This window comes from Alosa pseudoharengus, unplaced genomic scaffold, assembly GCF_046254945.1.
Source record: "Alosa pseudoharengus isolate Yale_2024_CS ecotype anadromous, Long Island Sound unplaced genomic scaffold, YU_APseudo_1.1 YU_APseudo_1.1_scf_3, whole genome shotgun sequence".
NCBI lineage: Eukaryota > Metazoa > Chordata > Actinopteri > Clupeiformes > Clupeidae > Alosa > Alosa pseudoharengus.
Genome location: NW_027468718.1, coordinates 21,896,762 through 21,923,873, shown reverse-complemented (window position 1 = coordinate 21,923,873; position 27,112 = coordinate 21,896,762). Strand labels below are relative to the sequence as shown.

The 27,112-nt window shown below is 45.8% G+C and overlaps 1 protein-coding gene across 3 annotated transcripts in view; it reads right to left on the bottom strand.

Annotated features, from left to right (window-relative positions):
* The window catches only part of kalrna (kalirin RhoGEF kinase a), a 150,585-nt gene that overhangs the window by 15,603 nt on the left and 107,870 nt on the right, over positions 1-27,112 (bottom strand). The window contains exons 27-36 of one of the 3 annotated variants that reach the window (XM_076263576.1): positions 26,966-27,035; positions 26,475-26,564; positions 26,028-26,120; positions 25,058-25,169; positions 24,715-24,905; positions 23,278-23,379; positions 22,968-23,110; positions 22,131-22,230; positions 12,226-12,472; positions 1,657-1,919 (exon numbers count right to left, since the gene is read on the bottom strand). In XM_076263576.1, the coding sequence (XP_076119691.1) occupies positions 1,657-1,919; positions 12,226-12,472; positions 22,131-22,230; positions 22,968-23,110; positions 23,278-23,379; positions 24,715-24,905; positions 25,058-25,169; positions 26,028-26,120; positions 26,475-26,564; positions 26,966-27,035 (1,411 nt within the window). Of the gene's footprint in view, positions 1-1,656; positions 1,920-8,308; positions 8,698-12,225; positions 12,473-18,921; positions 18,989-22,130; positions 22,231-22,967; positions 23,111-23,277; positions 23,380-24,714; positions 24,906-25,057; positions 25,170-26,027; positions 26,121-26,474; positions 26,565-26,965; positions 27,036-27,112 lie in introns of those variants that run through there. The other 2 variants (XM_076263574.1, XM_076263575.1) reach the window with 2 other exon arrangements.

Below are 27,112 nucleotides of genomic sequence, written 5' to 3'. Positions count from 1 at the left end.
GCACAGAGCAAGAGAGAGAAAGAGAGAGTGTGTGTGTGTGTGTGTGTGTATGTGTGTGTGTGTGAGAGAGAGAGAGAGAGCAAAAAAGAGAAAGCAAGACAGAGTGTGGGGGGGGGGGGGGAGTATTCTAAAGAAGTCTATTGTGTTGAGGTTCACACAACTGCCCTGTTCCACAGTAACTCTTTGTGTGGTCAGACTGTGTTGTGTACAGTGCTTTTTGAGCAGGAAGTCTCCAATGGGCTAATCAAGTCCCTCTGATCGGACTCCGTATCACTATGGCCACTTTTTGAGCCAGGCCCATGCTCTTTAGAATACACTGCTCGAAAGCAGAGTGAGAACAAGGAGGCCAGTTTTCTCTGCGAAATGTGGCCAACGGCTAAAATGCTACCAAGATTTGTTGTAACCATGGGCGCTACACATCCACTCTCATACTGCTAATGTAGCAATCAATTTAGGCAGATCATTTATATAGACATAAACATGAGTCACTTGCAGAGAGACCCTAAAAGTAAATACAAATGAACTGAATTAGGGACAGAAATTCCCCGCAACATCTTAAATGACGTAATATAGTGTCTAGGGGCGACACAGAAAAGTCCCTATTGTGATTTATTACTTGTTCCATGAAACAACCAAAAACATTGCTGTGACTAACACAACACAATGTGAGCATTCCACTGCTGCCATTTACAGGAAACAATTCATTGGAAATGTGTGACAAAGAGGTTTGATGGTATCGCAAGTGGCAAGTCTAATTTAAGAATGTATCTAAATTAGAAATCTTACGATCATCCATCACAGCAAATAACCCCGTAGAATATGTCATATCAGATACGAGCAGTTGTAATGTGGCCTCTCTTGACTTTCCACTTTCCTCCTAACTCCATCAACAATATCAGCTGTAGTTAAGAATAGCCCATTATGAACACCCATTTGCTTTGGGAGGCAATGTCCCTGACTGTACAAAGAAGACCAATACTGGGTCAGAGTTCATCATGGGTTATGGTTAGAATGGGATGACATATGAATGGACAAGTTATTAAGTACAACTTAATTATTGCTATTAAAGGTTGTATCAGCGATGGCGGGGATACATCACTTCTGTTGATGTTCAAACAAAACAGAGATAGTTCGCTACTCCCTCCCGCGCAATTAAAACTCTAAACGCGCATCTCGTCGGTTATTGGTTGAAACACTTTATTTTGCTTTTGAGCGGGTTGCCAACCCTTGTTGGTAGCAATTGTTTTTGTGTACAGATCTCGGAGCCTAGGGTGCCTACAGAGACGCATTTTTTGACGGCCTGCTTATGGGGCAGACAGCTAGCAGATCGTTAGGAAAGATTAGATGAATGTGATCATTTATGTTTGGGCCTTTTTTGGGCCTGAAATCGCTGATACAACCTTTAAGTACAATAGGAACACCAAAAAATTAGGAACAATCATTGCAATTCACTGACCTCTATATCCGCATAACCCTTGCAACACAACCAACTAAACTTACTACACAGTCTGACTCATAAGTGGACCTGGCCCAGACCCACACCTGATCAGGGCCAGATGTCCACTACTATCCAGGCCGGGGACACTATGAGCTCAGCCTCTCATACAAACATCATCACCTCACCCTGGACATCCCATCAGTTCTGGCCCAGCTCACCTCCTCGTCCTGCATCTCAGGCGGCCCCAGGTCCATGCTCTTGCGGCCTTCCCTCTTCTTACCCCCTCGGGGTCGGCTGGGCATCTTCTTGACGTTGCTGCCATGGCTGAGGCGGCGCACGGGGCTGGTCAGCCACTTCTTCAGCGTGTTGCCCGAGCGCTTGGGCCCCGGTGAGCTGGTCTGGATGGAGCTGAGCGACGGCTGCGGCTGGAGCGTGGCCACCGACTCGGTCTTCCCTCCAGACTCAGACACGGTGTAGTTCTCTGGAAACAGATCAGATCGATTGATTATTGATTATTCTTTTTTTTAAAAAGTGTACTTTTTGGCCGTTTTGCCTTTATTCATATAGGACAGTGAAGAGTGAGACAGGAAGTGACGGGGAGAGAGAGAGAGAGATGGGCGGGACCGGGAAATGACCGCAGGTTGGATTCGAACCTAGGTCTCCGTGGGCACTTGGGCCCGTATATGGTATGAGCGCTGTAGCTTGTTGCACAGCGACACCCGATTATTGATTATTCTATATATCAGGTAAACAGGCACTGCTCCTGCTTGCGTTGCATGCAATCCTTGACTATGCTTGCGTAAGCTATGACAAGTCTATTTTAGACACTGAAATGGACGGTCATTGAACTGAAGAAATGTAAAAGCCTTGACCTTTGCTGTGATTAATGATGACAAAATAAGCATGATATTATGACTGTACAATATCAAAACACTGACCAGCATGTTTTCACAGCCATTATGAAACACCGGCATCTTGAATTCCCACGACAAGAGGAATGGAATGCTAACCTTTCAGGAGAGCTTTGCTTCCCTGGTCAGTGTTTGTGTAGTACAGTAAATCGTGGTGTGCTTGCAAAAGGTTTTCTGAGCAGTGAACTGTACATGAAGGACAGTGATGACTCAACTTTAGACTCGGCAGCCTTACACTACTCCCACCCTCTGCTCAAGGTCTGGCCTTAACAACAGTGGCACTCCCTTGAATTGATCCATAATCACTTTAGTGCCCATGAGAAGTCAAAATGACTAAGATGAGATTATCTAAACTACTGTCTCTGGGAAAGCATTTAGACAACAACATCTATCACTATCTCTGTCATAAGCAAGCTTATATTCTTGCAACTTTTTCTCAGAACATACAGAAATGGTAAACAGCCACACCTTTTCTGTGTCCACATTCTCTTCACTTAAAGGTATACTATGCAGGTTTAGGTATTTTTGGCGAGTTTAGAGCCCCCTCTAGAGTCGCGATGGATATGTTACTCTGCTATTGTAAATAGCAAACTTGCGACTTATCCCCCCATGTACATAATGCAAATGCTTTTGTTGTGGAGGTGAAGGATTAACAGGCAAAAACTATCTCCAAAGAGCTATATCTACTGACAAGGTAATGTTTCAGATTCGAATTTGAATTTTGGCGGGGCGCCACTCTTGGAAGTGTCAGAGAGATTGCCGACCCTTTTGAGACCTTCTGTGACCATTTGTCTTCAGGGTTTACCATGGACACCAATCGATACCAAATGTTCTTGCTGATCTATCAGTCACTATTAGTTGGTCCACTCATAAAATTCCACTAGGTTGTAGCTTGTTGTAACATTTCTATAACAATATGTTCTGATTCAGAAAAAAACTGATGGAGGAAGGAGTCCACATTGTATAACTGACAACAACTGGTGGGGAGATCTGACTTCCACAATGCTTTGTCAGAGCTGACTAATATTTCGTAACAGTGATTAAGGAAAAAAACATGACTGTTGTCTCTCCCTCACAAATGCCTCATAACAGAATGGAATGTTAACCAACAGAAGAACATTTGGGGCCGTCTGCTGAGATGGACAGAGGGGCGTAGAGATAGGCCTGTCCCCCCATTGCTAACAGACACACTGGACAGAAAACATGGCAGATATGAAGCATACTAAGCGGAGTAAAGGACAGGGTGTTATCAGTGTGTGGGAGGCTCTGTTCTCTGCTGTGGGACATTTCTAAAGACAACTCTTTTGTGGGGAGTATGGCTTAAGTGAAAATTCAACAAATGAAATGATGACTAGGTACACGGTATCAGTTTTTGGCAGCACTGAATCTATCCATAGAACAAGAATATAAACTAAACTGTCTCAGAACATCTGTTTAAGCAGATTACTGTGCATAAACTAACAATGAATCACAATGACATAAATGTTCGTTTTGCCTCCCCACTCCCCAGACATAGGCCAATCTTGACTACAGACATCTGCATATTGCACTAGAAAGACAACATAAATTAGTGGATGGTGGATATAAAGGTTTTAGGGTTGCCATGTTCAAAAAGATTTTGACAATGAACAATTTCTCCTCCCTGAATCTAAAATGATGAATGCAGGCAGATAACTTGTTGGAAGTCTTTGGGAGAATAGCTGACAGATCCCTTGTTGACCAAATGGCAGTCCTCCTCCACTGAAGTTTCGCTGCTGCGGATGAATCATTAAAAGGAGGCGACCTTGTGAAAGATCATGTGGACGGCCAGCAGTTAGACATTTATAAACATGAGCACAACAGCGCTATCAGCACAACAGCGCTATCAGAGAGGCCTCCCGCCACTGGGTTTGGTAAACAGAGCGTGGGGGGGGGGGTACAAGTGGGAGAGGAGCAGAGTGAAGTGCTGGCTTAAAGGAACATGGGCTTGTCGCTGCCGCTGTGCTGACATTGACCTGTGGTCCTCGTCATGCGTGTAATCACCGGATGAAACGCTCCTTTGATAGTATGAATGCGCGGCTTCAGGCCGCTTTCTCCATGGGCCTTTGTTGGGAGCCTCTATCGGTTGCCCCCCCCCCCTCATTTTATGGGACACGTGTGCTCCACTTACGAGTGCGACCTGGCCCATTCAAACGGCCCAATGTTTTCCAGCCCTTACTGACAGTCTCCTTCTGAGAATTCACTCCTAGACTTCATGCTCTCTTCTCTCGTCTCTGCTCTTACACACTGGTCCTGTCTCCCAGTTTCATATCTCCACCACTCCCACTCTCTTTCCCTTCTTTGTCTGTCTTCCTTTCTTTTTTATCTTTCGGATTTTCAATCTCTTTATTTCTATCCAGATTTCTACCAAGTCTTTTTTCTTTCTTTCTTTCTTTCTTTTTCGTTCTTTCCTTATCTCTCTCTCTCTTTCTCAACGTTCGTCTTTGTCTGTGTGGGTGTCCCATGATGACCCCTGCTCTCCAGCGCTGGCTGAATGGGGCCTGCCTTTGTGGCGGGCACACATGACTGCCTCCTGAACAGCTCTTGAAGGGTGGTGCGTAAACGCTGTGCTCTGCTGACGGCAGCACCAGCCAGAGAGAGAGAGAGAGAGAGAGAGCGAGAGAGCGAGAGAGAGAGAGAGAGAGAGAGAAAGAGAGAGAGCACCATCTATGCAGAGTGAAAAAACAAAAACAAGAGTGCCCATCCTTGTCTGGCCAGCCATTAGCCATCGCTAGCCCTGTGTACACACATGACAAACGCACGCACTAACTCCTGTTAAAACACACTCATTACCCACCTCAGTGCACTAATGAGTCAGGGGCGAGCGAGGGATGCAGGGGGAGAGAGAGGGATCAGTTTCTCATCCATCAGCGTGCCGTCAGGCTACTCACCTCCTAGTGACGTGCATGCAAGAAAATCTGCTTGGCACATCATCTGCCCTAAAAACAAAACTGGCACTTCTACTTTTCCATAAAGGGCCTCGGCCCACATCACCTGACTGTTTGTCGTAAAAACAAAACTGGCACTTCTACTTTTCCATAAAGGGCCTCTACCCAGTCAACACAAGAATGGGGAAATGTTAACCTATGTAAAATTCCAGCGTAGGTTGATACCAGTCAACTACATGTTGCAAGAACTTCTTAAGAAAACCATACTGTGGTTTTAACAAATGATGCTACAGTACATTGCACAGAACCAGAAGCTAAGCAATAAAAAAAGGTCAAACTGAGAGGTCCAAAGTTCAAATTCAGCTAGAGTCAGTTCTCAGTCCTGTTTATGGCACAACATCATTGTGTTTGGATTTTACCAGGGGAAAAAAAATGTCAATAAGCATGCCGCATGTCAGTATGGCAGCTGGTCAGGAGAAAAACAATTAAGTGACCGTGATTGAAATCCCTTGAGCCCCTCAGACTTAATAGCACCCCTCAATCAACCGGCATAATTCAACTAACTACTCTGCCAACGAAGCGCACTCCTCTCAGTCAACAGCAGGCCTCAGCGGCCTTCCATACATGTACTCAAGCGCGTCTCTGCAACTACGGTAGCATAGTGGTAAAAATGCCAGGGATTGTTTCTGTTGAGGGTCTCCAGTGACCTAGCAACCTCGCCGAGGAGCAGACCTGGGCTCCACGCCTGTAGCTAATGGAGCCTCTCTCTCTCTCTCTCTCTCTCTCTCTCTCTCTCTCCCTCCCTCCGTCTGAGCAGAGTGACGCGCAATGATAGAGGCTGGAGGGCTTCATCTGGCCTTTGAAAGCTTTGTCCGTCCTGAAGCTTGAACTCACGCCACAGCCAACAGCGCAGACCGGGCCGTTCACCTGGTCAGTGTTTATTTACCACTTGTCACTGACATGAGCGCACTTGTACACAAAGCAGTGGAGACGTCTATGGCAGTTACAGCTCTCCACTGTGGAGGGAGTTTCTTGCAATGTGTCATTTGGATGTGGGCTGAATACTTCAAATGTGACTGTGACAGTAATTGATAGTTTGCTTTTAACACTGATACCATCACACTTAGCTGGAAAGCATTCAGTCACTCTGGCTTTGAGTAAACTTGTGATAGCCAACCAAACAAAGACATCATTGAAAGAGGGCCATTATTATAAACCATTATCCATACTATTGAGAGGGGCATTCAGCAGACTGAAATGAATCTTTAAATGATTTCACATGATCTCTTACTCAAAGTGGTGCAAAAGTACCATAGACATAATGTCAGTGATATTACATTTGTCTGTGTCAGAGTAAGAGTGAAAGTGGGTCAGTTTCCAATAACTAAAACAGATCATCCAAACGGAGAAGAGCCATATTTGCATGTCAGCCTTCGACAAATAATATGTAGCTCATTTCCTGAAACTCAGATTCATGACAAGAGTTATAGATAATGTAGAAGAGTGAGTCAGACTTCCAGTAGTGTCCTTTTCTTATCCTGTCCAGAAATTAGAACCTGTTGCCTGTCTTCGTCAGTATATTACCATAGCATGACTCTGCCAGTTCTATAGCAACTGTCAGTCAGTCAGTCAATGAATGGGAGTCAGAGTGGCTGACAATGTCGCAAAGCAGCATTCCATTAATAACTGAAAATGACATTCACACACACACACACACACACACACACACACACACACACACAAACACACACACACCAAGAGTATGAGTAAATGTCTACTGTACACATTCTATTCTTTTCCACTAGTTGGAATGAGGAATCACATTTCTGGGGCAATGGGAAAAAAAGTTCTGCACTCAATCTCTTAACAACCTCCCCCTAAACCTTCCCCTAAGAGTCATCTTCAAAGAGGGTGATATAATGCGGCAGATGAAAGCGGATTTGTGACTAATTTGGTCTTCAAAGACTGCAGTATTGTAATACAGTAGTTCTGCTTTTGACAGTAAACAAGGCTATAGAGCACATGTAATACTGAACTTACACTGTGCTAAACTAAGACTATAGCTCAATTTGAGGGGTTTCTGCGATTTTGTACCACAGACTATATGACAGTCCAATCCTCTACCGGTCAACAGCAGAGGTTATATTTCGACAAAATGGCTGTTGATGTAGACTGAGCTCTTGACCGTGGGTCTCTATTTATCCCTCATCATAGAGAGTTACTTCCTGTGTTAATGGGTAATACAAGAGCACTTTAGGTCATATTAGCGCACAGAGATTCCGAGGTACTCCATCTCTGATGTGCCTCTCTAAACAGAGTGGGATAAAAGGTGCACACACACACACACACACACACACACACACACACACACACACACACACACACACACACACACACACACACACACACACACACACACACACACACACACACACACACACACACACACACACACACACACACACACACACACACACACACACACACACACACACACAATACAATACAATTACCAATAACAGCTGACAACTTATGTGTGTCGACAATATAGCCCATAGGCTAATAAATAATTCATTCAGTGCTGAAATGTAGAGTGCTTCATTGTGCCCCACATTTTGCAGTTAAGGCTGGTGATTTTGGAAAGGTGCCCTATTGGAGAGCCCAAAGGTGTAAATAAACAGAGCAAGCACAACACAGCAACCGAATCAAATCCACTGTGCCCTGACGACTGAAGATTAAGGTAGTAATCTGTCACTGAGACAACTAAAACCACAAAACACACTCAAGCACGTTACAGTGGTGAATTATCATATTAATCTGATTACATTCAGTCTTGCCAGAGCCTCAGGAAACTTGAGACTCAAGATTCATTCGCACAGGAGGGATAAGTCAGACAGCAGAATCCTCATTCAGACTTAGCTCTGGAGAAAAGCGAAAGCCGTCTCGAGAAGTTAAGATAACACATTCCTTCCTCACACGGCTACACTCTACAGTCCTGCCAGGTTCAGAGGGACCCAGCGTGGCCGGTCGAGCAAGCTCAGCAGCACACGCACCTGCGACATGGCAACAGCAGCAGCAACACTTTGCAGCGATCCAACCGCAACAGGAACGCAAGTGCCTCCCGCTCTTCATCCTGGTCGCCGGTTAGCCGCTCATGGTCGTGGTCGCGGAGCTAGAGACAACAGCATTGGGCAGAGTGTGACGGCAGAGAGAGAGAGAGAGAGAGAGAGAGAGACGCGGGGGGTGGAGGCGCTCCACTCACACACACACGCACATACACACACACCCAGAAGAAGTCATGAATGGCTGGATGACTGTGGCTTGGAGCAGCCAGACGCTAGTCCAAGTTCAGGCTGTGCTACTCAACGAAAGGGGGAGGAGCAGGGGAGGAGTATCCAACGCGCACACACACACACACACAACTTCCAGCTCACACTGAGCGGATTAGAGAAAAGGAGGAGAGTTTAAGTGAAACAAGAGAGAGGGAAGAAAAATAGAGAGAGCCAGAGAGGGAAAAAGACAAATAGAAAGAGTGAGAGAGGGAGTGAGAGAGGGAATGAGAGTCCGCGCGAGTCATGCCCCCCCCCCCCCCCACACACACACACACACACACTCTACTGAACTCCGCTGACTGACCTTAAGACACAGCTCTCACATTGTGTAGGAGGAGAGCAGTACATATGCGTCACAACACAGAACCGTCTGTGTCTCACTTTTAGAAGGATCCAATGCACACATTTGGCTGATGTGACAACTCAGTCACCATCATCCCATATCACAGACTGGCTGAGAGTTAAAGATCTGCAAGTGCAGCGAAGAGAGTTGATAAGCAACTCTGCACAGCTTAACTCAACCTCACTATCTACAGAGGAATCTTGTGACTTGACACATTCCTCTCACCGAGGTCTAACTTGATTGTGCACCTGTCGAAACTCCAAATTCCAATAGCATTACCTGCAGCTGGAATACTTCCCCTTTACTTAGAGCAGATAAAGCAGTTATCTAAAGGATGCAGTTAGACTGTTCTTAGGCAACGTCTGTTTGCAGGCAAGATAAAAATCACATCCTCAAACAAAGCTTGTAAGAGACTTCTGTTCCTTCTTCAAGTTACATAGAAGTCCCTCTTGTGTGGAGTGGTCAGAACCCAAGGAGGGGAACAGTGCTCGGAGAATCCCAGCAGTGTCCAGGACAAGGCAGGAGGCAGGTAGTCCAGATAGACTAAATAAAAAACACAGTGGACCCGCGCAGACAGCAGTGCCCTAGTTTTCAGTCCACACCAATGTGGCGCCATAAGCCCGAGAAGACACAGCATTGGAATGGCACAATGTTCTTACTCCCATCAACATATACTCAACTCGTGTACAATCAAACGATCAACATATACTTAACTCGTATATATACTCAACTTCTATATAATCAGAAGATCTACATATACTAAACTCGTATACAATCAGAAGATCAACATATACTCAACTCATATACAATCAGAAGATCAAGTTTTATGATTGTTTTTTTTATTTCAATGCTGTTGACAATGCAGGGATGGGACTGGTGACAATGCTATGCAATGTATAGGTTTTGAACAACTGCTAACCTAGAGACAGACATGTTTTACAGATATAATTAATGTGTCTCCAGAACCATTACAATGTTAATTTCACAAACTCACTAAGTGCAAAAACCTTAACTCTCAAAAACAGTGCTTTTGTGTAGATAGTAGTCTAAGCTTTATGGGCCTGATGATCATGATGTGTTAAGCCTAGTCTTAGATAAGAAAACTTCAAAGAAAGTTTCCATTGAAAAAAAAAAGCTTTTTGTCCAGGACCAGGCTTAAACAATGTACGGGAAACTGGCAGAATATGTAACAGACTTATTCTGTGCATTTCTAACCTGCTGATATCATTGCATTGCAAATACCTTGGTACAACTGCTGGCAAAAATATGAACGGTATGTATATATACTCTTTTGATCCCGTGAGGGAAATTTGGTCTATGCATTTATCCCAATCCGTGAATTAGTGAAACACACACAGCACACAGTGTACACACAGTGAGGTGAAGCACACACTAATCCCGGCGCAGTGAGCTGCCTGCATCAACAGCGGCGCTCGGGGAGCAGTGAGGGGTTAGGTGTCTTGCTCAAGGGCAAGGTCAGGGCGTGCCTACTGGTCTGGGTTCGAACCGGCAACCCTCCGGTTACAGGTCCGAAGTGCTAACCAGTAGGCCACGGCTGCCCCATAAATAAATGTATTACTTCTATTTCCATATTGAACAACTCCAGAAATAGAGCCCAGCCATGTTTTGCATTCTACCACGGAAAGACCGCGTTCACTCCCTTCAAAGAGGCTATGCGTGGAGAATACCCAGAGGTAAGCAAATTAATGCACACAAACGCAAAGCATTTCAGTCATGCACAAAAAAAACACAAGTGAAACACTGTCCGAGATACTGTCTGGGATATGGTCTCTTTTAACTGGGAACTCTCACTAATTTCTACTGATGAACCTTGATTGAGAACAGGGAGAGTCTTTTTTCGGTAAAGGAAGCAGGCGTCATCTTAATTAGTGAGTAGAGTACTCATTAGAGACGGCCGAAAGGCTTTATTTTGGCTTCATTTTTCGTTAGAAAAGCCAGCAATCCAGAGACATCAGGTAAATGAATTGCAAATACGCACATATGAGCCTAACTTACATTTATGTGAAAAGAAGTCTATTCGTTTTTTTTTTTTTCAGAAATGTTCTTCAGAAAATGTTTCCCGAAAACTTCTTGATAACCATGACGTCTCGTTGAACATGAGGAACATTCTCAGAGATTTCTAATTGACACCATATTTCTTTCGAAAGACAAACCATTATTGGTTTTGTCTCTAAAGATGGCACAAAATAGGGGAAGATGTTTCAAACCCAAACACAGAGGATGTGGGAAGTAGAGGAAATTCCCAACAGCAAAGGGGTCAGTCAGAGACGCACCGAGATGTCACACAATTGCCAGAGATTTCACCACATGGCCTATCGCTCAGCCCTTCATCCTGCTGAGCACTAGTGACCCTTAGCCCCACCAAACAGACACAATCTCGGACACCAGACTGAATAAAGGCGTTGAACTGACCCAGGAAAAGGCTCATATACAGTATATGAGCCATGTCATCCAGTAAGTAGAGTAACTGACTGATAAGTTAATATATCCACAACGAGGACATCAAATTAGCTTCTCCGTAATTTGGGTTAAAAATGGATATCGATGAAGACATAATGATATTGTGAAATGAATGACTAATTTATTACTAATAACACATAATCCCTGTGATTCAGGGAGTTAATCAGAAGCAGAGGGGGGACTCCATAAGGGATTCATCAGTGATCCTGAGTGCTTGTGTTTGTGGTGGAGAGTGGAGTGTCTCCTGCCATTACCAAGAGTGGGCAGTCGGAACAAGCCAGGCCTCTGGCGCACACTCGGGCAAAACCACAGAGCTTCTGACCTCCTCTCGCCGCACGCCGGAGAGCCGGCGAAATGTCAAGAGCTTTTCAAGAGTGCAGGGCTCCTCTCCGTCATGCTTGTCAGACTCTCTGGGGCAGTTTGGATGAATGCTGCTGCCCCCTAAAGGCTACCAGTGAAACATCTTTTCTGTGCCACATAAACAATAGGTCTCCCAACCTGCTATGAGACTTGAAAACCACCTACAGCCTTTATTATTATTACCATAAGTTTATTCATTCCAAATGAAAATCACATGACCTTTGAAAACAGTCATTTCAGCACAATACTGTCCCTTTGAACTTTTTGACGCTGTTACAGACAAATAACATCAAAACCATCTTAGGTGTAAAAAACTGCCGATTATAGTGAGCAAGACTGTGTAAGACTTGGCCTTGTCTGAATTGATTTCCATTTCAGGTGTCTGGTATCCATTTTTTGAACTCGGACAAATCGCTGTGAAACAAGGGCACGAAAGGTGACCTGTGGCTCTTACCTTTGCCAGCGGGGAAGAAGCACTCCATCTCGACGCTGCTACGTGAGTGGGAGATGCACAGGACGCTGCTGGGCACCAAGCCCTCCTGCGGGGGGGTGCGGTCAGTGGTGCGCACCAGGCACCAGCCCGGCCGGTCGCTCGGTCGCTCCAGCAACTCCACCGTCTGGCCCGTCTGGATGCTCAGCTCGCTCGTGCAGCCCGCTGCAAAGTCCTGCAGGACCACGGTCAGCTCGCAGCCTCCAGACAGCTGGACAGGAGAGAGAGAGAGAGAGAGAGAGAGAGAGAGAGAGAGAGAGAGAGAGAGAGAAATGTCATCATTGTCTGAAAAGTGAAATGATATGCCATTACATCCAAACGAAAGAGACCAACTTTCCAAGTGGTTAAGTTGTTTACAGAACAAAGCATTCTAAATTTTAATCAACATAATATTCTACACAGATGAGTGGCCTTAGACAGAGGCGAGGTTCCCATTAGATATGGTGTGTTTGCAAGATATAACTGACATTTTTGGTATTAGATATTGTATAATATATGTAAAATTTTGCGTGTAACTAGGAGTAAGAAATACTGCAATATAATACAGACAATAATTATTATTTAGGCAATATGGCATGAGAGAGAGTGGAATTAGTAAACAATATCCTCACATCTGTGATTTGGCTGTGGGCATGAGTTACAACAGAATTCATGTGAACTGTGTATCGAGATGACTACGGGAAACATATGACTAACACCACAGAACATTTGATGAGGCCAAAAGCCCTCCCTGTTGCTCAGCCTGCTTGTGATTTAGGCAATTAGGAAATAAGGCCATAATGCATGACTCCGCTACAGTCTCACAATTATTTTTCAAACACGTGATCAAGTGATACAAATATCTTGGCGTGCTCCTTGATTCTCACCTCACTTATAGACAGCACTTCCTAACAAACTCAATCAGAAATTGTATGTTTGAACAGATCAGAACATATCGGTCTTTCTCAATCTGTCTCAGGAACCTACAGTACCTACTGTACCTACTGTACCTTTCAACAATATCCTACTCTGTCTCCCAATCTGGTGTCTTACCACAAAGGAAAATATCAAAGAAATAGCCAGACTCCACAACAGAGCCTACAAGATCCACAATAATCTTCCAAATTGGACTCAGCACGGTACTGCACTCACACATTCAAATGCCATGAGTTTTCAGGACTACACAAACAGCCATGCTTATTACATGCTTTGTTCAGATTCAACATAGTAGCCCCTCACCAACTCTTACTACTCTTGATCCAGCACATAACACACGTCTGGAGCGCTTCACCAGATCAGTCACACAAGTACTTCTTCCAACACTTGCCTACAAAAACAGCTATAGTCAGATATCCTTTCTTCATACACCAATATCTGGACTGAGCTCTCCTATCACATCAGAACCCTACCATCTATCACACATTTCAAAAAATGAAATGCATACAAACACCTTCTCTTTGACAGTTACACCTGTAGCCATTGACTTATTTTCCATAACTGGTCAGACTGGTCAAAAACACACCGCTCAAATCCTCTCCTCCTTGAAGGTCCAAGTATTGTAGCTGTCTGTATAACTATGTCTTGTCTTAACTGCTTTGTTGATACAGTATGATCTGTAACGTGTCTGTATTGTGCAGTGCAGAACAGGAACCTGCTGTAACCGGCTGTTTTCAAGGCCCATTTAACTGTAACTGCATTGTTACTGTGAATCCTTTCCTGTACAAGAATTAAATCAAATTAAAAATAGGAAAAAATACAAAACAAGCTGACAAGGGACAACCTGCTTTAAGGGGAATCTATGTGGCTTTACAGTGTAAAAAAAAAACAAATTGAGGCTACATGTAAGTGTCGCCCCAGTCGTGATTTTATAGCATATTTCACTGGTTCAGTTTAATGAATAAAATGTTAATTGTTTACAAAAGTGTTGATCTCATGGCCATCCCAGAGAGTGTGACACCACATAGAGACAAATGGCTTTCCAAACAGTGAGAGGATCAAGGCAAGTTGTGGTCATTCAGGTGAAGTCCCTATTGGACCGTGAGCCATCCTCCCTTCCCTCTACAATTACAGTTGCAAATCAGCTCCACACTGTTTCCCCCTTGCTGACCGCAACTTTGGCAAAGACAGAGGCCTACACAGCACGGGGAGAACGAGCCTTCCAGCAGCTCCATGTGTGCATGAACCCAAGCAGGAAGCTATAAAAGACGGAGGAATAAAGAATATCTTAAGCCTTAGGAAGAGGGATAAAAAAGAGAGATAAGTGTGAGAAGTGTGGAGGAAAGGTGGAAAGGAAGAATGGAAAGAGAAATATACAGTAAGAGTCAAGGCATCGGCATGAAGGACAGTGACCGGGAATGTGAGTAGGAGAATGACAAAGAGACAAAAGTTTTAGGAGAGAGCATTTTAAATAGCCATTGCAGGAATGGCTGAGCCGTCTGGGCTTTACCCTGGCTGACCCGTCAGCGGGGTGAGGTACGATGCTCCCCTACGGCTCGTCCTCTCAGCCCACCCACCGAGCCCTGCTCTCTCTAACGGGGGGGCTCTGTGAATCCTATGGTGAGTTAATCACCACCAGCCATCACTCTCTCCCCCCTTTCCTCTCCATCTATCTCTCTCCTCCTTTCCTCTCCATGTCTCCTCCTAACCTGGTCTCACCAAATGGGTGTTGGCTCTGTCCTCCAGAAAGCACAGCTGGCGCGTTACATTAAAGCTCTGTTTCGAACAATACGCACACTGTGCAAACATGAGGCTTCATTATACAACCATTTCCACAGATAATTAATGTTGACAATATTCTCCAAAGAACAAATTGGAGGCTGTGCAACAAAACCACCCTGAAAAGCGTTCTGTGTGTCTGTACCGGAAGGCATTATAGGGTAGGGACTAACTTTGGACCTCAGACAAACATTAGTGAAACATTTAGTTTCCATAAGAGTCACAGAATATAAAGGTAATGTGTCATGAGGAATGTGTCCAAGGTTTCACAAGGAAACAGGCCTTGAGATTTGAAATGAGCTTTGTGGAAGTCTATTCCTGGTTATTCTGTGAATAAACCAGAGGGATGTGCACTTTCTCTTCAGCGACCTCTGCCAACTTGCCATTTATTGACCGAATAGTGCACTTAAATGTAATATGTCATTCATACGTCGGCTCTTGCCTCCTTTATGTGTGCACTTGATTACATAACTTCATGACTGTTTGATCTCATTAAATTGATATGCGCTCAGAAATTGCACGGTCTGTCTACTTTACGGTGGCACGCACATCTAGTTTGATAGATTTGAGAGGAGGCCCGTCAGACCCTGCTAATGACAGCCTGTGTGTGAGGTAGAGCTCTGAGTCGAGAGGTGTGCAGAGCAGTGCAGTGCAGTGCAGTCGGCCTCAGGCACCCAGCTGTGGAAGCCATCAGCACTGGCGGTGCAGACAGCCGGCCTAGCGCCTTCCTGAGCACCTGCTTCCACTTACTACTCCAACATGACATCACCTCTGTTTACTCTCCAGGGAAGAGAGAGAGAGAGAGAGAGAGAGAGAGAGAGAGAGAACGAGAGACAAAGCTAAGACAGAGAGAGAGAGAGAGTGAAGGAGAGTGAAGGACAGATAGCAGGCGTGTGCAGTGCTAAGAGAAAGCCTGCAAGCACACACTCCCCTCCATTAAGTGAATACCTCACACAGATCAAATAAACAAGTGAATTAACAAGTGTTCTCTCTTCATGCTAATGGGAAGTGCACACATCTCAACTGCTGACATCACTGAACAACAAGTCACACGATTAGACTCATGTTTCCCCATAACAGCACAAACAACAACAACAACAACAACAACAACAACAACAACAACAACCTGGTCTTATTGCATTTAAGGGGAAGGACCATCCCTTTGTGACAGACAGAGAGAAGATCAGATTGTACAGTGAGCAGTCTGGATGTAAAATGCAGTGCATTCAATAAATGCGCCAGATGAATTAAGTTGATTTAATTAAGGCTTCACAATGGCACCCTGCCAATTACAGTTACAAAATTAAATTCTGAAATGAAATACTGACCCCCCTGGAAATTGGATCATAATTTATGCACAGTGAATAATAGAAGAAAAAAACATTCAGAGTGCCCTCATTTCCCTTAGCATATGAGGAACTGAGTCCAATTCCATTATGAGGGAAGATCACCACATGGCAGTCAAAAGGACATGCTCAAAATAACAGAGTTACACCATAGTCTTTCCCACCCTAATCGGCCAGTATGGAAATTGAGGTGGGGGTGTTTTTGAACAACATTTAGGTCCAAGTGATGAGCCTAAAGCTAAATCTAAATTCTGACTCTACAACAGCAGTTCCACAACATACAACTACAAGACTCAGAACAACTCAAGAACAAGCTCAAACTGCCTCCAATCTGGCATTCCTCTCAAATCACTAGGCTTCTGAAATAATACACTGGAGATGGAATCGGTTTCCACTCTATAGTGGAACAAATGAAAGAAAAATGAGAGAGTGAGCGTGCGTAGTCGACTGTGGATTTAAATGGCACTCCCCAAAATATGATTGCCCAGAGAAGAGTGGGGGAAAATGCCCCATGTTTCCAGTACCTCATGGCGTGACGTCTAGAAAGAGTGTTCAGTCATGGGGGCTTTAAAAAAAAAAGTTATTTCTGTCTCCTCTCAATTCAATTGGTTGGAATGTTTGCCACATGGGAAAGGGAACATAGACAGCTACTTGAAAAGAGAGGGAACATGGCTTTCGTATTTTAATTATATGCAGCAGTCTCCTTTAAGTGAATTTAAATTGTTATAAACTTAATTCTAAAATAGGACCAAAGTAACAATTAGAAGTGCCATTTCAAGGTTCCTCTACATTGAGACCTATAATAGTCAATTAGCACTGACACAAAATTGTGTGAGTCTCTTCAAAGCTCTTTTAAAATGGGCATATGACATTGCTCAGTGTACATGAAGAGTAAGGCCGTCTGTCTAATGATAGGCTGAGACAGAAGATGGAGACACACAGACACAGACACAGACACACACACACACACACACACACACACACAGACACAGACACACACAGTGAGGGTTTTTTATCACTCGGCTTGGCTGACCCACTGCTCAAAGGTGAAACTGAAAGGCTTGTTCAGAAAAGAAAAAATAAAAGTTGCATGCCCTCCCTGAAACAAACACCAGGAGCAAAACAAAATACACCCCCCTCCCCCTCCCAAATAATCTTGAATGCAGCTTAGGCAGCGAACCAGAGTTTAATTAGATTGCACCTCTCCACCTGCGCAGGTTTGTTTCTGAAATGTCAGTGGTGGACAGGTATAAGCCAAAGCAGCAGATGGGTCCAAAGCCCTTCAGACCACTAACAGCCCAGACAACACACACACACACACACACACACACACACACACACACACACACACACACACACACGTACGTCCTCTACCCCACCTGCCCGTCTCGGTATCAGGTCACCCAGAGCAGGGCAGACAGGCCATGTTGCCATGCAACTCCCAGCCCCTGAAGATGAATGTCTCCTCATATCCCCTCCAGAATGGGCACTGCCCACATCAAACAACACAGCGACAAATCCTGTGGTCTGATCCCTCAGGGCTAACCAGTCCAGTGTTGTGTACACACTGCAGTGTGTCTATCCTAACAATAATCTAGATCAGGTATAAAGGTCAAAAGCTATGGTACAATGAAGCTATGGCAACTCAGAAAATTGAGTTGAAATGAATAAATTGCCAGTAGGGAGAAAAAAAAAGCATTAAGTAAATAATGACAGTGCTGTGGAAGAGAGGCGTTGGAGCACGGTAATATAAGAGTCCTTGAGCAAACATGCCACTGGTTGACCTCATTTTTGTGCGCCCTGGCAGGCCAAACCAAACACAGACCATCAGCCCGGCTGCCCACTAGATCCTCTCCTGCACCTCCACAACAATTTCAGAAACTTTAGGACAAATCCTCTCTAACAACTATAAGCAAAAATCAGGATGATGCAGTAGTGTGTGTGTGTGTGTGTGTGTGTGTGTGTGTGTGTGTGTGTGTGTGTGTGTGTATGTGTGCAGGAAACAGAGGCCGTTTAGCATGTGTTTTTTGGTGAGTGTACTCTCTCCAGCATTATCTCTCTCGGAGGGCTATAATAGCCTGTTTCCTGTGCCGGCTCCTTACCCCTACGTTTAACCATTAATCTGCTTCTCAGCTGGAGCTCCACAAACATGCTACTAGCGCTGGATTGCCCATAGCACTCATTCAACTCAATCTGCATGTACAGTATAGGAAGCATAACTGCAGATCAACAGAAAGATATACGATTCAAAAAAGTTTTTTTCGAATGAGAATGCACTTACAAATTAGCATGTGTTTTTAACATGTCATGGTGTTTTGACTAAGGCATGCTTCATTAAATCTCAACTAGACAGTTGCTCTTAAACTGTAGGCAAGAGAGGCAAAAATCAGGCAGCACATTTGTTATGCTGACTTTCAGTCTCATAAAAATTCATCTGCGACACAGACAAGCCAAGTGCCTGAGAAAACATCTGTCTGGACACCTTCTTTCCTTTCAGCGTGACCAAACCGAGCTGGTAAACAAAGCGTCAGCCACTGAATATAAAACACTCACCTCGAGTGGTCAGCACACAGTCTTTATGGAACCGTTAGGTTAGGAAAAGTTAATCTGCTTTACTTACGCGACTGCTCCCTTTGAAAAGTTTAAAGCTCATCCACTTTGGCATGGTGACTCTTCTTTTGGCTTTTTCCCCCTCTCTCTATCTCTATCTCTCTCTATCTATCTCTCTTTCTCGCTGTGCACTTAGAGCGGTCTAAAATCTGCTCCCAATTGGCTGAGGGAGCAAACTGCTAAACACATGAGGACGTGTGTGTGTGTGTGTGTGTGTGTGTGTGTGTGTGTGTGTGTGTGTGTGTGTGTGTGTGTGTGTGTGTGTGTGTGGGCATACACGCGCGCAGCAGCAATTGGGATAAAACCTGACAACTTCACACAATCTGCCTGTGAGAGACCTTCACCTGTAGTCTCAAGTCTGCATGAGTGTGTGTGTGTGTGTGTGTGTGTGTCTGTCTGTCTGTCTGTACGCATGAGCCAGTGAAAGTGTGGAGCTGAGAGAGAGAGAGAAAGAGGGGGAGAGAGAGAGTGCAGCTAAGGCCAGCCCTGCCCAGCCCTCCTTGGAGGGAGAGACAGAGTAAGAATCAAAAAGAGAGAGTGATAGAGAGAGAGAATTAGATACACAATATGTGTGCTTGTGTGTTTGAAGGTGGGGGTGTGGTGGTGGGAGAGAAAAGAAGCCACATCTCTTCACCCATGAGCACGAGGGTAATCTTGTGACTTCAGGATGGAGCGGCAACGCTGCGAGAGAAAAGGTTCATTCTAGTGGGCCGGAGTGAACAGGCTAATGGATTTGATTTCCTGAGGTTACTCTAACCAAGGCTCAGTCACAACTTTGGTGAATGAACAGCACATGTTTGTGCTCTGTGAAGTGTCCGAGGCAAGCTCTCTCTACAATAAAGACATGCACTGCACTCTGGCTACGTAGAAACAAACAAACAAACACACACACACACACACACACAATGCATGAAGATAGCATCAAACAGCGCCTGTCTATTTTTGCTCAGACAATGACGCTCTAATAGGGCTTAAGATTTTCAACATGTTTTTCTCCTGAAATGCGGCCGCGGAGACAGAAGGGGTGGTGCCGTCTGCAGCCGGCAGGAAAGGTTCACCCATAAAAGTGTCTCTCCCCTGGCTTCTGCGCCCCCAGGGCTATGGCGTGGAACAAGCCCCGCAGAGCAAGACAGTTGCGCCAGGAGACAGACAGGGGGGGAGAGAGAGAGAGACGGCTAGGTCTGGTCTGAGGCTGAGGGGGTTGGAGCTGCCTGCGTTGGTGCGGCATGGCAGCACGTCAGCCTGGACGCAGAGTGGGCACATGGAGGGTTTGGAAGGGGCCCCAGGGCCCAGAAAAAAACCCCTCCTTTACAAGACAAACAGCAGCCATGTGCGTATATGGAACAATTGACATAGCTGTTCTGGTGGAGTAACTACAAGTGGCTTGGGTGAAAAAAGGGGAAAATGCTGAAAAACAAACTGCTAAATGACACCTAAAAAAAAATGTTTGCCTGTAGTTTCTGGGTAGTCATGTGATTTAGAAACATAGCCTTGAGTTCAGGGCCCTTGCTTTTCAGACACTGCTGTAGCTAGACTGGGCTCATTCACAATGCGCTGTAATTACTCTAACAAGCTGTCGTCAGAAGCATAATTGTCACCTCTGTGCCTCCAAATGCCAACACTATCCACTACCAATCCTCAAATTAAAATAGGGGCCAACACCCCCACTCCACTTCAAATCCAAGCGGATAAATAAACCACTTTGTTCCCAGTGACAAATGTGCCAGCTTTCAGCCCCCAGCAGGATCTAGGAGTGTCAGCATGAGGCGAGAACATCAAATCCATGAGCTGAGGAGGAGAGCACAGAGAAAACAAGCTGCTCACGCCTCCCACTCTTCTCACGGACTCCTCAACGGAATAATATTGTTTCTCTGATTATGACCCTCACGCACAGGCACAAACACACGCTCACAGGAGGAGGAGGGTAAGTTGAGGTTTCAGTGAGCTGTAAACGTTGGGGCAGTGGAAACACTTCGGTGTGTCTAGAGGACAAGGAGAGACAAGAGGGAGGGACAGACAAGGGTTCATACATCCAGTCTCTACTCAGCAAACAACAAGAAAAGGCTGTGCTCGCATGCGCATGAGCACATGTGCACACGCACGCACGCACGCACGCACACACACACACACACAGACAGACGGACGGACGGACGGACGGACGGATGGATGGACTCACTTCCCCTCACTTGCTCTCTTCCACCCTATTCATCACAAGCTTAACTAGGCCCTGTCAAACTCTCTGGCCAGCTCGGTCTGGGCGCGCGCAGCCAGGGTGACATTTAGCATCGGGGCAGCGTGTGGGCGTCTGGCCGCACAGCGACAAAAAGGCCACGGCGGCCCCTCACCTCAAGTGACCCCTCTCTCTATGAGGCTCTCTCCGAGCAAGAGAGAGAGACCGTGGAAAGCGCCGAAACCTCACGCCAAGACCCGCTGCTCTGGCTGCCGGCCAGCACAGCTCACTACCAGAGGGAGGCATCTGCCCCCACGCTTCCAGGCTCTCTTCCTCACTACAGGAGGGACCCGTCCCTCAGATAAGAGGCCCAACACATGGCGCATCAAACCCCCCCCCCCCCCCCCCCCGCCAGTGTAGCTATCACAGGGCCAGGCAGGCATTTACGAGATACGTCCTTATGAGAAAACAGAAGTGGAGAACGGAGGCTTGATGATAAGACCCCAGGAAGAATAGCTGCTGCTTTGCAAAAACTAATGGGGATCTAAATAAAAACAAACAAACAAACAGAGCTTACTGTGATGTGATACGGCTGCTCATAGTGCCTGTGAGGGCACATGCCAGCGCACAACTTGAACAGACTTTTCATGGTGCCATTACGTTCAGTTTTCTCATCGCCAGCTCTAAACTCAGGAGTCCATTTCAGAGGGCAGCTGCTGTTACAGAGCAGAGGTAGAGCCCCTGCTGAAAACAATGAGCAGGGCTGGGAAACCCTGTTTGTGGCACCTGTCAATCATCAATCACATGACTAGCAGAGGTGGAGCCTCTAATTAACAATTAGACCTGAGGAAAACCCACTAAAGTAGTTTACTTTGATAAGACAAACATGTGTATGTGTGTGCCATATCTTATGCAAGAACCCACAGGTAAAAGAAACAATTAATAAACAAACTGTCTTGAGTTTTTATTAATATTGACATTTTCATTCTATGTCTAGATGAAGCGGGGCGAATTGTGAGATGAGGTTCACTAGAACCCAGCTCTCCTACCTTGTCGCTGTCCATAGTGTTCTGTGAGGTCCTGGAGGCGATGGAAATGGTGTCCGGCTGACTGCTGCCATCACCCTGGCTGTCATCATCTCCTCCGTCCCTGTTACAACACATACCACACACACGAGGGTTTTAGATACACATCATCATGTCAGATAACGTTCTCTACTGGCCAAGGTTTAGACAAAATAACAACCCACTCCATGGTAAGATCACGGCTAAATATTTGAAATTCAAAATATATGGTTCACAATCAACTGCCTACGTTTTTAAGTCTAGTGTAGTGTAGTGGTTAGTGTTTTTAAGAAGCAGGAGTTTGACTGAGTGTAAACTTTGCAGTCTGAAGTCTTTAAGAGGCAGCACTCTACTGTGGACGTGACTTAGTTAGCGGTGATTCAAAACAAGCCCTGTGCTCCAGGCAGGCAGGGGGAGTCCTGTGGTGTGATCCACTTTCCACTCCGCTGAGCGCTGCCAACGTTTACAGCTCTCCTTTTCTCATCTCAAGATTTGAAGGATGGATATTTTTGATTAGATGTAGTATACTTATATCCTACAATTTTCTGGCTTTAGCAACACAGTATATCTGTAGGACACTAATGTGGAGGACTGGAATTGTATTGTATGCTTATTGTAGATGGTTGATTTGGTTGGTGATTGGTTATTTCCTTAATCATGTCCCAGTTTAAAGGCCAGACATTAAGATTAACTTCATTAGTGTGGGTATTTCTGCGTCTGTCATAACACATGCTCCTCAGGAAGCCTGACTGGCCAATCAAGCCTGCTCCCCCTGTGTGTTCTCCTTAATCTGCAGCCCCACGAGTGCTTGCCCAAGCGCACCTCTTGCTGTTGTTGCGGGGCTTGGCGGGCGTCTTGGGCATGTGAAGGGGCTCCTTGAGCGCCCCCTTCAGGTGGACCGTCCTCTCCTGGATCACCTCCCGAATGTTCTTGATCCACTCCTGCTTGGCCTCGATGCTGGACGCCTGTGAATGAGGTCAATGCATGTCAGGAAATGAAACTGCCCATTTTACACTCCTACATGTCGGGTGTTTTTTTTTTGCTTATAGGAAATGTAGTCGGCAGGTTCGCCGCAGGGACACATGCTGACGCACAGTTTTCTCAAGGACTGGAAAAATAATTTTCGCGTTACCTTGAGGACGGTCTTGTTGTCGGACGACGGAGTTCGTCCAGCCCACAGGGCAAACTTGCAGGGGTCCCCCTCAATGTGCTCCGTCACACCCAGCTCAGAGGTCTGTCAACAGAGGAGCACAGAGAGGATCAGCTTTCAAAACTCCCAGCCACCACCTCCTCCACAACCTTCTCCACAACCTCCTCCAACTCCACCACCACCCCCTCCTCCAACTCAACCACTGCCTCCTCCTCATCACCTCTGGAAAGTTTGGAAGCAAACTCTTTAGACCTTTCATCTCCACAAACCCATCGATTATCTTTCAGAATCATATCAGGGCAGATCTTCAAAGCCCGATATTGTGTGTGGGGTGGAAGACAGAGCATCAGGCAGTATCGCCTAATTAGATATGGAGGTGTCCTTGGCGTTCTCCGGTTCACCCCCTCTCCTCTGGCGGAGCATCTTTCCAGGACAGCCGTCACATGAGCCAAGCAGCTGCTCTCGGCCGCGTGCAGATTTATTCATAATTAATGCATGAAGACCGGCCTTAATCCACTCCATATGCCCAGCTCCACACAGCACAGTCTCAACACCCAATCACTACCCACACACTAAACACAGGGAGCACGCTGGGCTGATACACTACACTAACCAGCTTACATACATACACACATGTGAACACACAAATACTCTTAGCATACATAACAAAAAAATATATCCAAAATATCTCTGTTTATGAATTAACCACATGAAAGTGAAACGAAATATTCATAGCATTACTACAAATGCACACCCATAGATATATATACATATCTATGTATACCTATATCAACCCTTACATGCTACATTAGTACCTACGCATCAGATTGAGTCTAATGGGGTATTTTGGAGGGAGCCCAATCTCAAACACTCATGCATATATAAATTAATAATGCACCATGATGAGGGAAAGTGTGGATAAAACAAAGAGCAGAAGAGTTCAGAAAAGAGATGTAGAGAACCTAACCACAGAAGACAAGAGAAGTAGAGGAGGAGAGAAGAAAAAGAAGACAAGAGAGAGTGTGAAGGGTTCAGGTCCCAGGCGGAGAGATACAGCTGGCCGCAGATCAAAGGGAGAATCACTGGATGGCCTCCACCCCCTGTGCTACAAGCACAAACATCCCCCACCACTCCCAGCCCGCATCCCCCCCCCCCCCGTGCTCTCACAGCCACCCCACACGCCTGCAGCTCCACTGGGCCCCGGCACCAGCACACTGCTGCCCGCGGGACACGGGGAAGCACACATCAGGCTACACCCAGGTCACTTCTCCAGAAACCCAGAGGTTATGGCAACACTTCCCGGCATAAGGGACATATGTTCCTAGACACGCTGTGCTTTTTAGACCATGACGCTGGACAGAAATAGATACGTCGTCCACCCACACACGCACGCACACACGCACACGCACACGCACGCACCAGCAGTTTGTTCTTGTAGAGGTACTTGGTGCGCCCCGCCGAGTCCTTGATCTCCTTGCTGAACACCAGGGAGATCTCGAAGAGAAAGAGGTGGCGATCGCGGCCCTTGCGGATCAGCGACTTGGGGTCCCACACCTGGAAGGTGTCCTGAAGGATGAGCTCGCCTTGGACATCCAGGTTCTCATCGAAACCTGAGGAGACAGCAGGGGTGGACAACGCACATGACAAGCCATTTCAATGGATTACAGCATGTGGATTTCTCCTGGTGTCGAGAGGAGAGGTATTGATTGAGGTGATTGAGCTAACAGGCTTGAGTTGGGTATGCTTATCACGTTGTACGTACCTTCCAGCATGCTGACATGCATGGCATCGTTAGCTCTCTTTGGAACGCTCAACATCACCTCTAGACCATCCTTAATCTCTCCCTTACCCTCCTCACAACAGGAGAGTAGCTCCTACAAGATACAGAGAAACAGACAAATATATAGATAGATAGATAGATAGAGAGATACAGGGATAGAAAGAGAGAGAGAGAGAGAGAGAGAGAGAGAGAGAGGGGAGGAGAGAGAGACAAAAGGGAAAAGGGTAGAGGTAGGGTAAATGGTTACGGATCATAGATCAGTATCATCCCTGTCTAGAGTGTTTCTATCTTTTAAGTGTTAAGACATACTGAGATTTTGCACTCTGCAATATGTCTCCTCTATATCTGAGGGCTTTGCACATTTCTGTCTGGTTCAATGCAGCGTCATGCATCATTATGTAGGACAGCTCCCACATGAACGCTGGGAGAGGAAAGGATTGCTGCGTAACTCCTCGTGCCCTACACAGGGAAGGAGAGATGGGGTTGGGAGATGACTCGCTAGGCTGAGCCCGGCCCGGCTCTCAGGAAGTTTACGTCTCTGGAGGTTGGACGCAGTGGACGGGGCAGTAATGAGGCAAGCGCCTGTGTGTGTGTGTGTGATCAGAAGAGTGAGCATCTGATGGGAATTCATTAGCATGGAAGACAGTGCCGGAAAAAACATGTGTAAACAACACCATTTAGGGCTGGGAGTGAGAGGAAGAGAGAAAGACAGAGAGAGGAAGAGTGTGTTAGAGGGAAAGAGAGAGGAAGAGTTTGTTAGAGAGACAGAGAGAAAGAGAGAGAGAATGATGAAGAGAGAGAGACAGAGAGAGGGGGAGTGTGTTAGAGGGAAAGAGGGAGAGAGAGGGAAAGAGAGAGGGAGAGAGGAAGGGTGCAGAGAATGCTTTGATGTGGCGGGAGCCTCTCAGGAGAGGAGGCTAATCAGTAGGCTCCGGTCTGAGTGTGGGTATACCTTCAGGAGGAGCTGGTACTTAGTGATCCGCTGCACGGGCTTGATAAGGTAGGAGGAGATGGAGTTGGCCAATCCGTGCCTCTGCTGGATCTCCTGCGAACGGCAGCGGGACACGGTGAGGTGTGAGAGGGGGCTCGCGGCATGTTTACCCTGACACACAGCCTGGCCTACTTAGCTTAGGCTTTTGGATGACGTTACACTGATAGTGATCATAAGCGTTTGTCTTTGAGAGAGAAGAAGTGTGTCAGAGAACTGAGTGCTGCAGAGAAGTTTCACTGCCAAGTTTATCAGATTACTAGCGCCATCTACAGGCTAAGGCAGAACTTTAAAAAGAAAAGAAAATCATGGACAGAGAGACATATTCTACAGACATCATCTCATCATTGTTAAGTCAAACCAGGTAACAGACAGATTGGATAGGAAGTACAATATTTTTGATTTACTTACGTCAAAAAAGCTTCCAGCATGTTCCAGGATGAGTTGGCTTGAGTCTGGTTTATTTTTACAGTAACTGACATACATATTGAATTTGTCAGCCTGGAAAACAGAGCGGAGTGATTTTCCATTCAGGGATTCAACATATGTGCTTTACATACACAAACAGCCTCCTGACAGCATAGCTATTCAATCTAAAACATTTCTGACAGATTCAAAAAAACGCTAAAAAAATATACTAATGCACATAATGTAACCACTAAAATGAGTAAATGTTATCTATTTCATCAACTTAATTGAACATATTTCAATGACATATTTCTTCAGTCATGCATTTATAAACCTTTATTTTAACCCTGGATGTTCATTATAATACGCTACTACAGCTGCATTAGAGAAACACCAGTGCTGTTTTTCTATGTGCTGAGAGGAGGCTGCCGACGGCTACGCGGCGCAGACCGACTCCAGGCCCCTCCCACATCCCCTTCAGCGGCGTCTCTTACCCATGTGACAAAACAATGGCCCACGTCCTCCGGCAGCTGCTCGTAGTTCACCAGCTCTTTAAGGAAAACGCTGCACAGAGCCAATCACAACACGGCAGAATGCAAATGAGTTCTAATCACAGGCGGGGCCGATTAACACATCACACG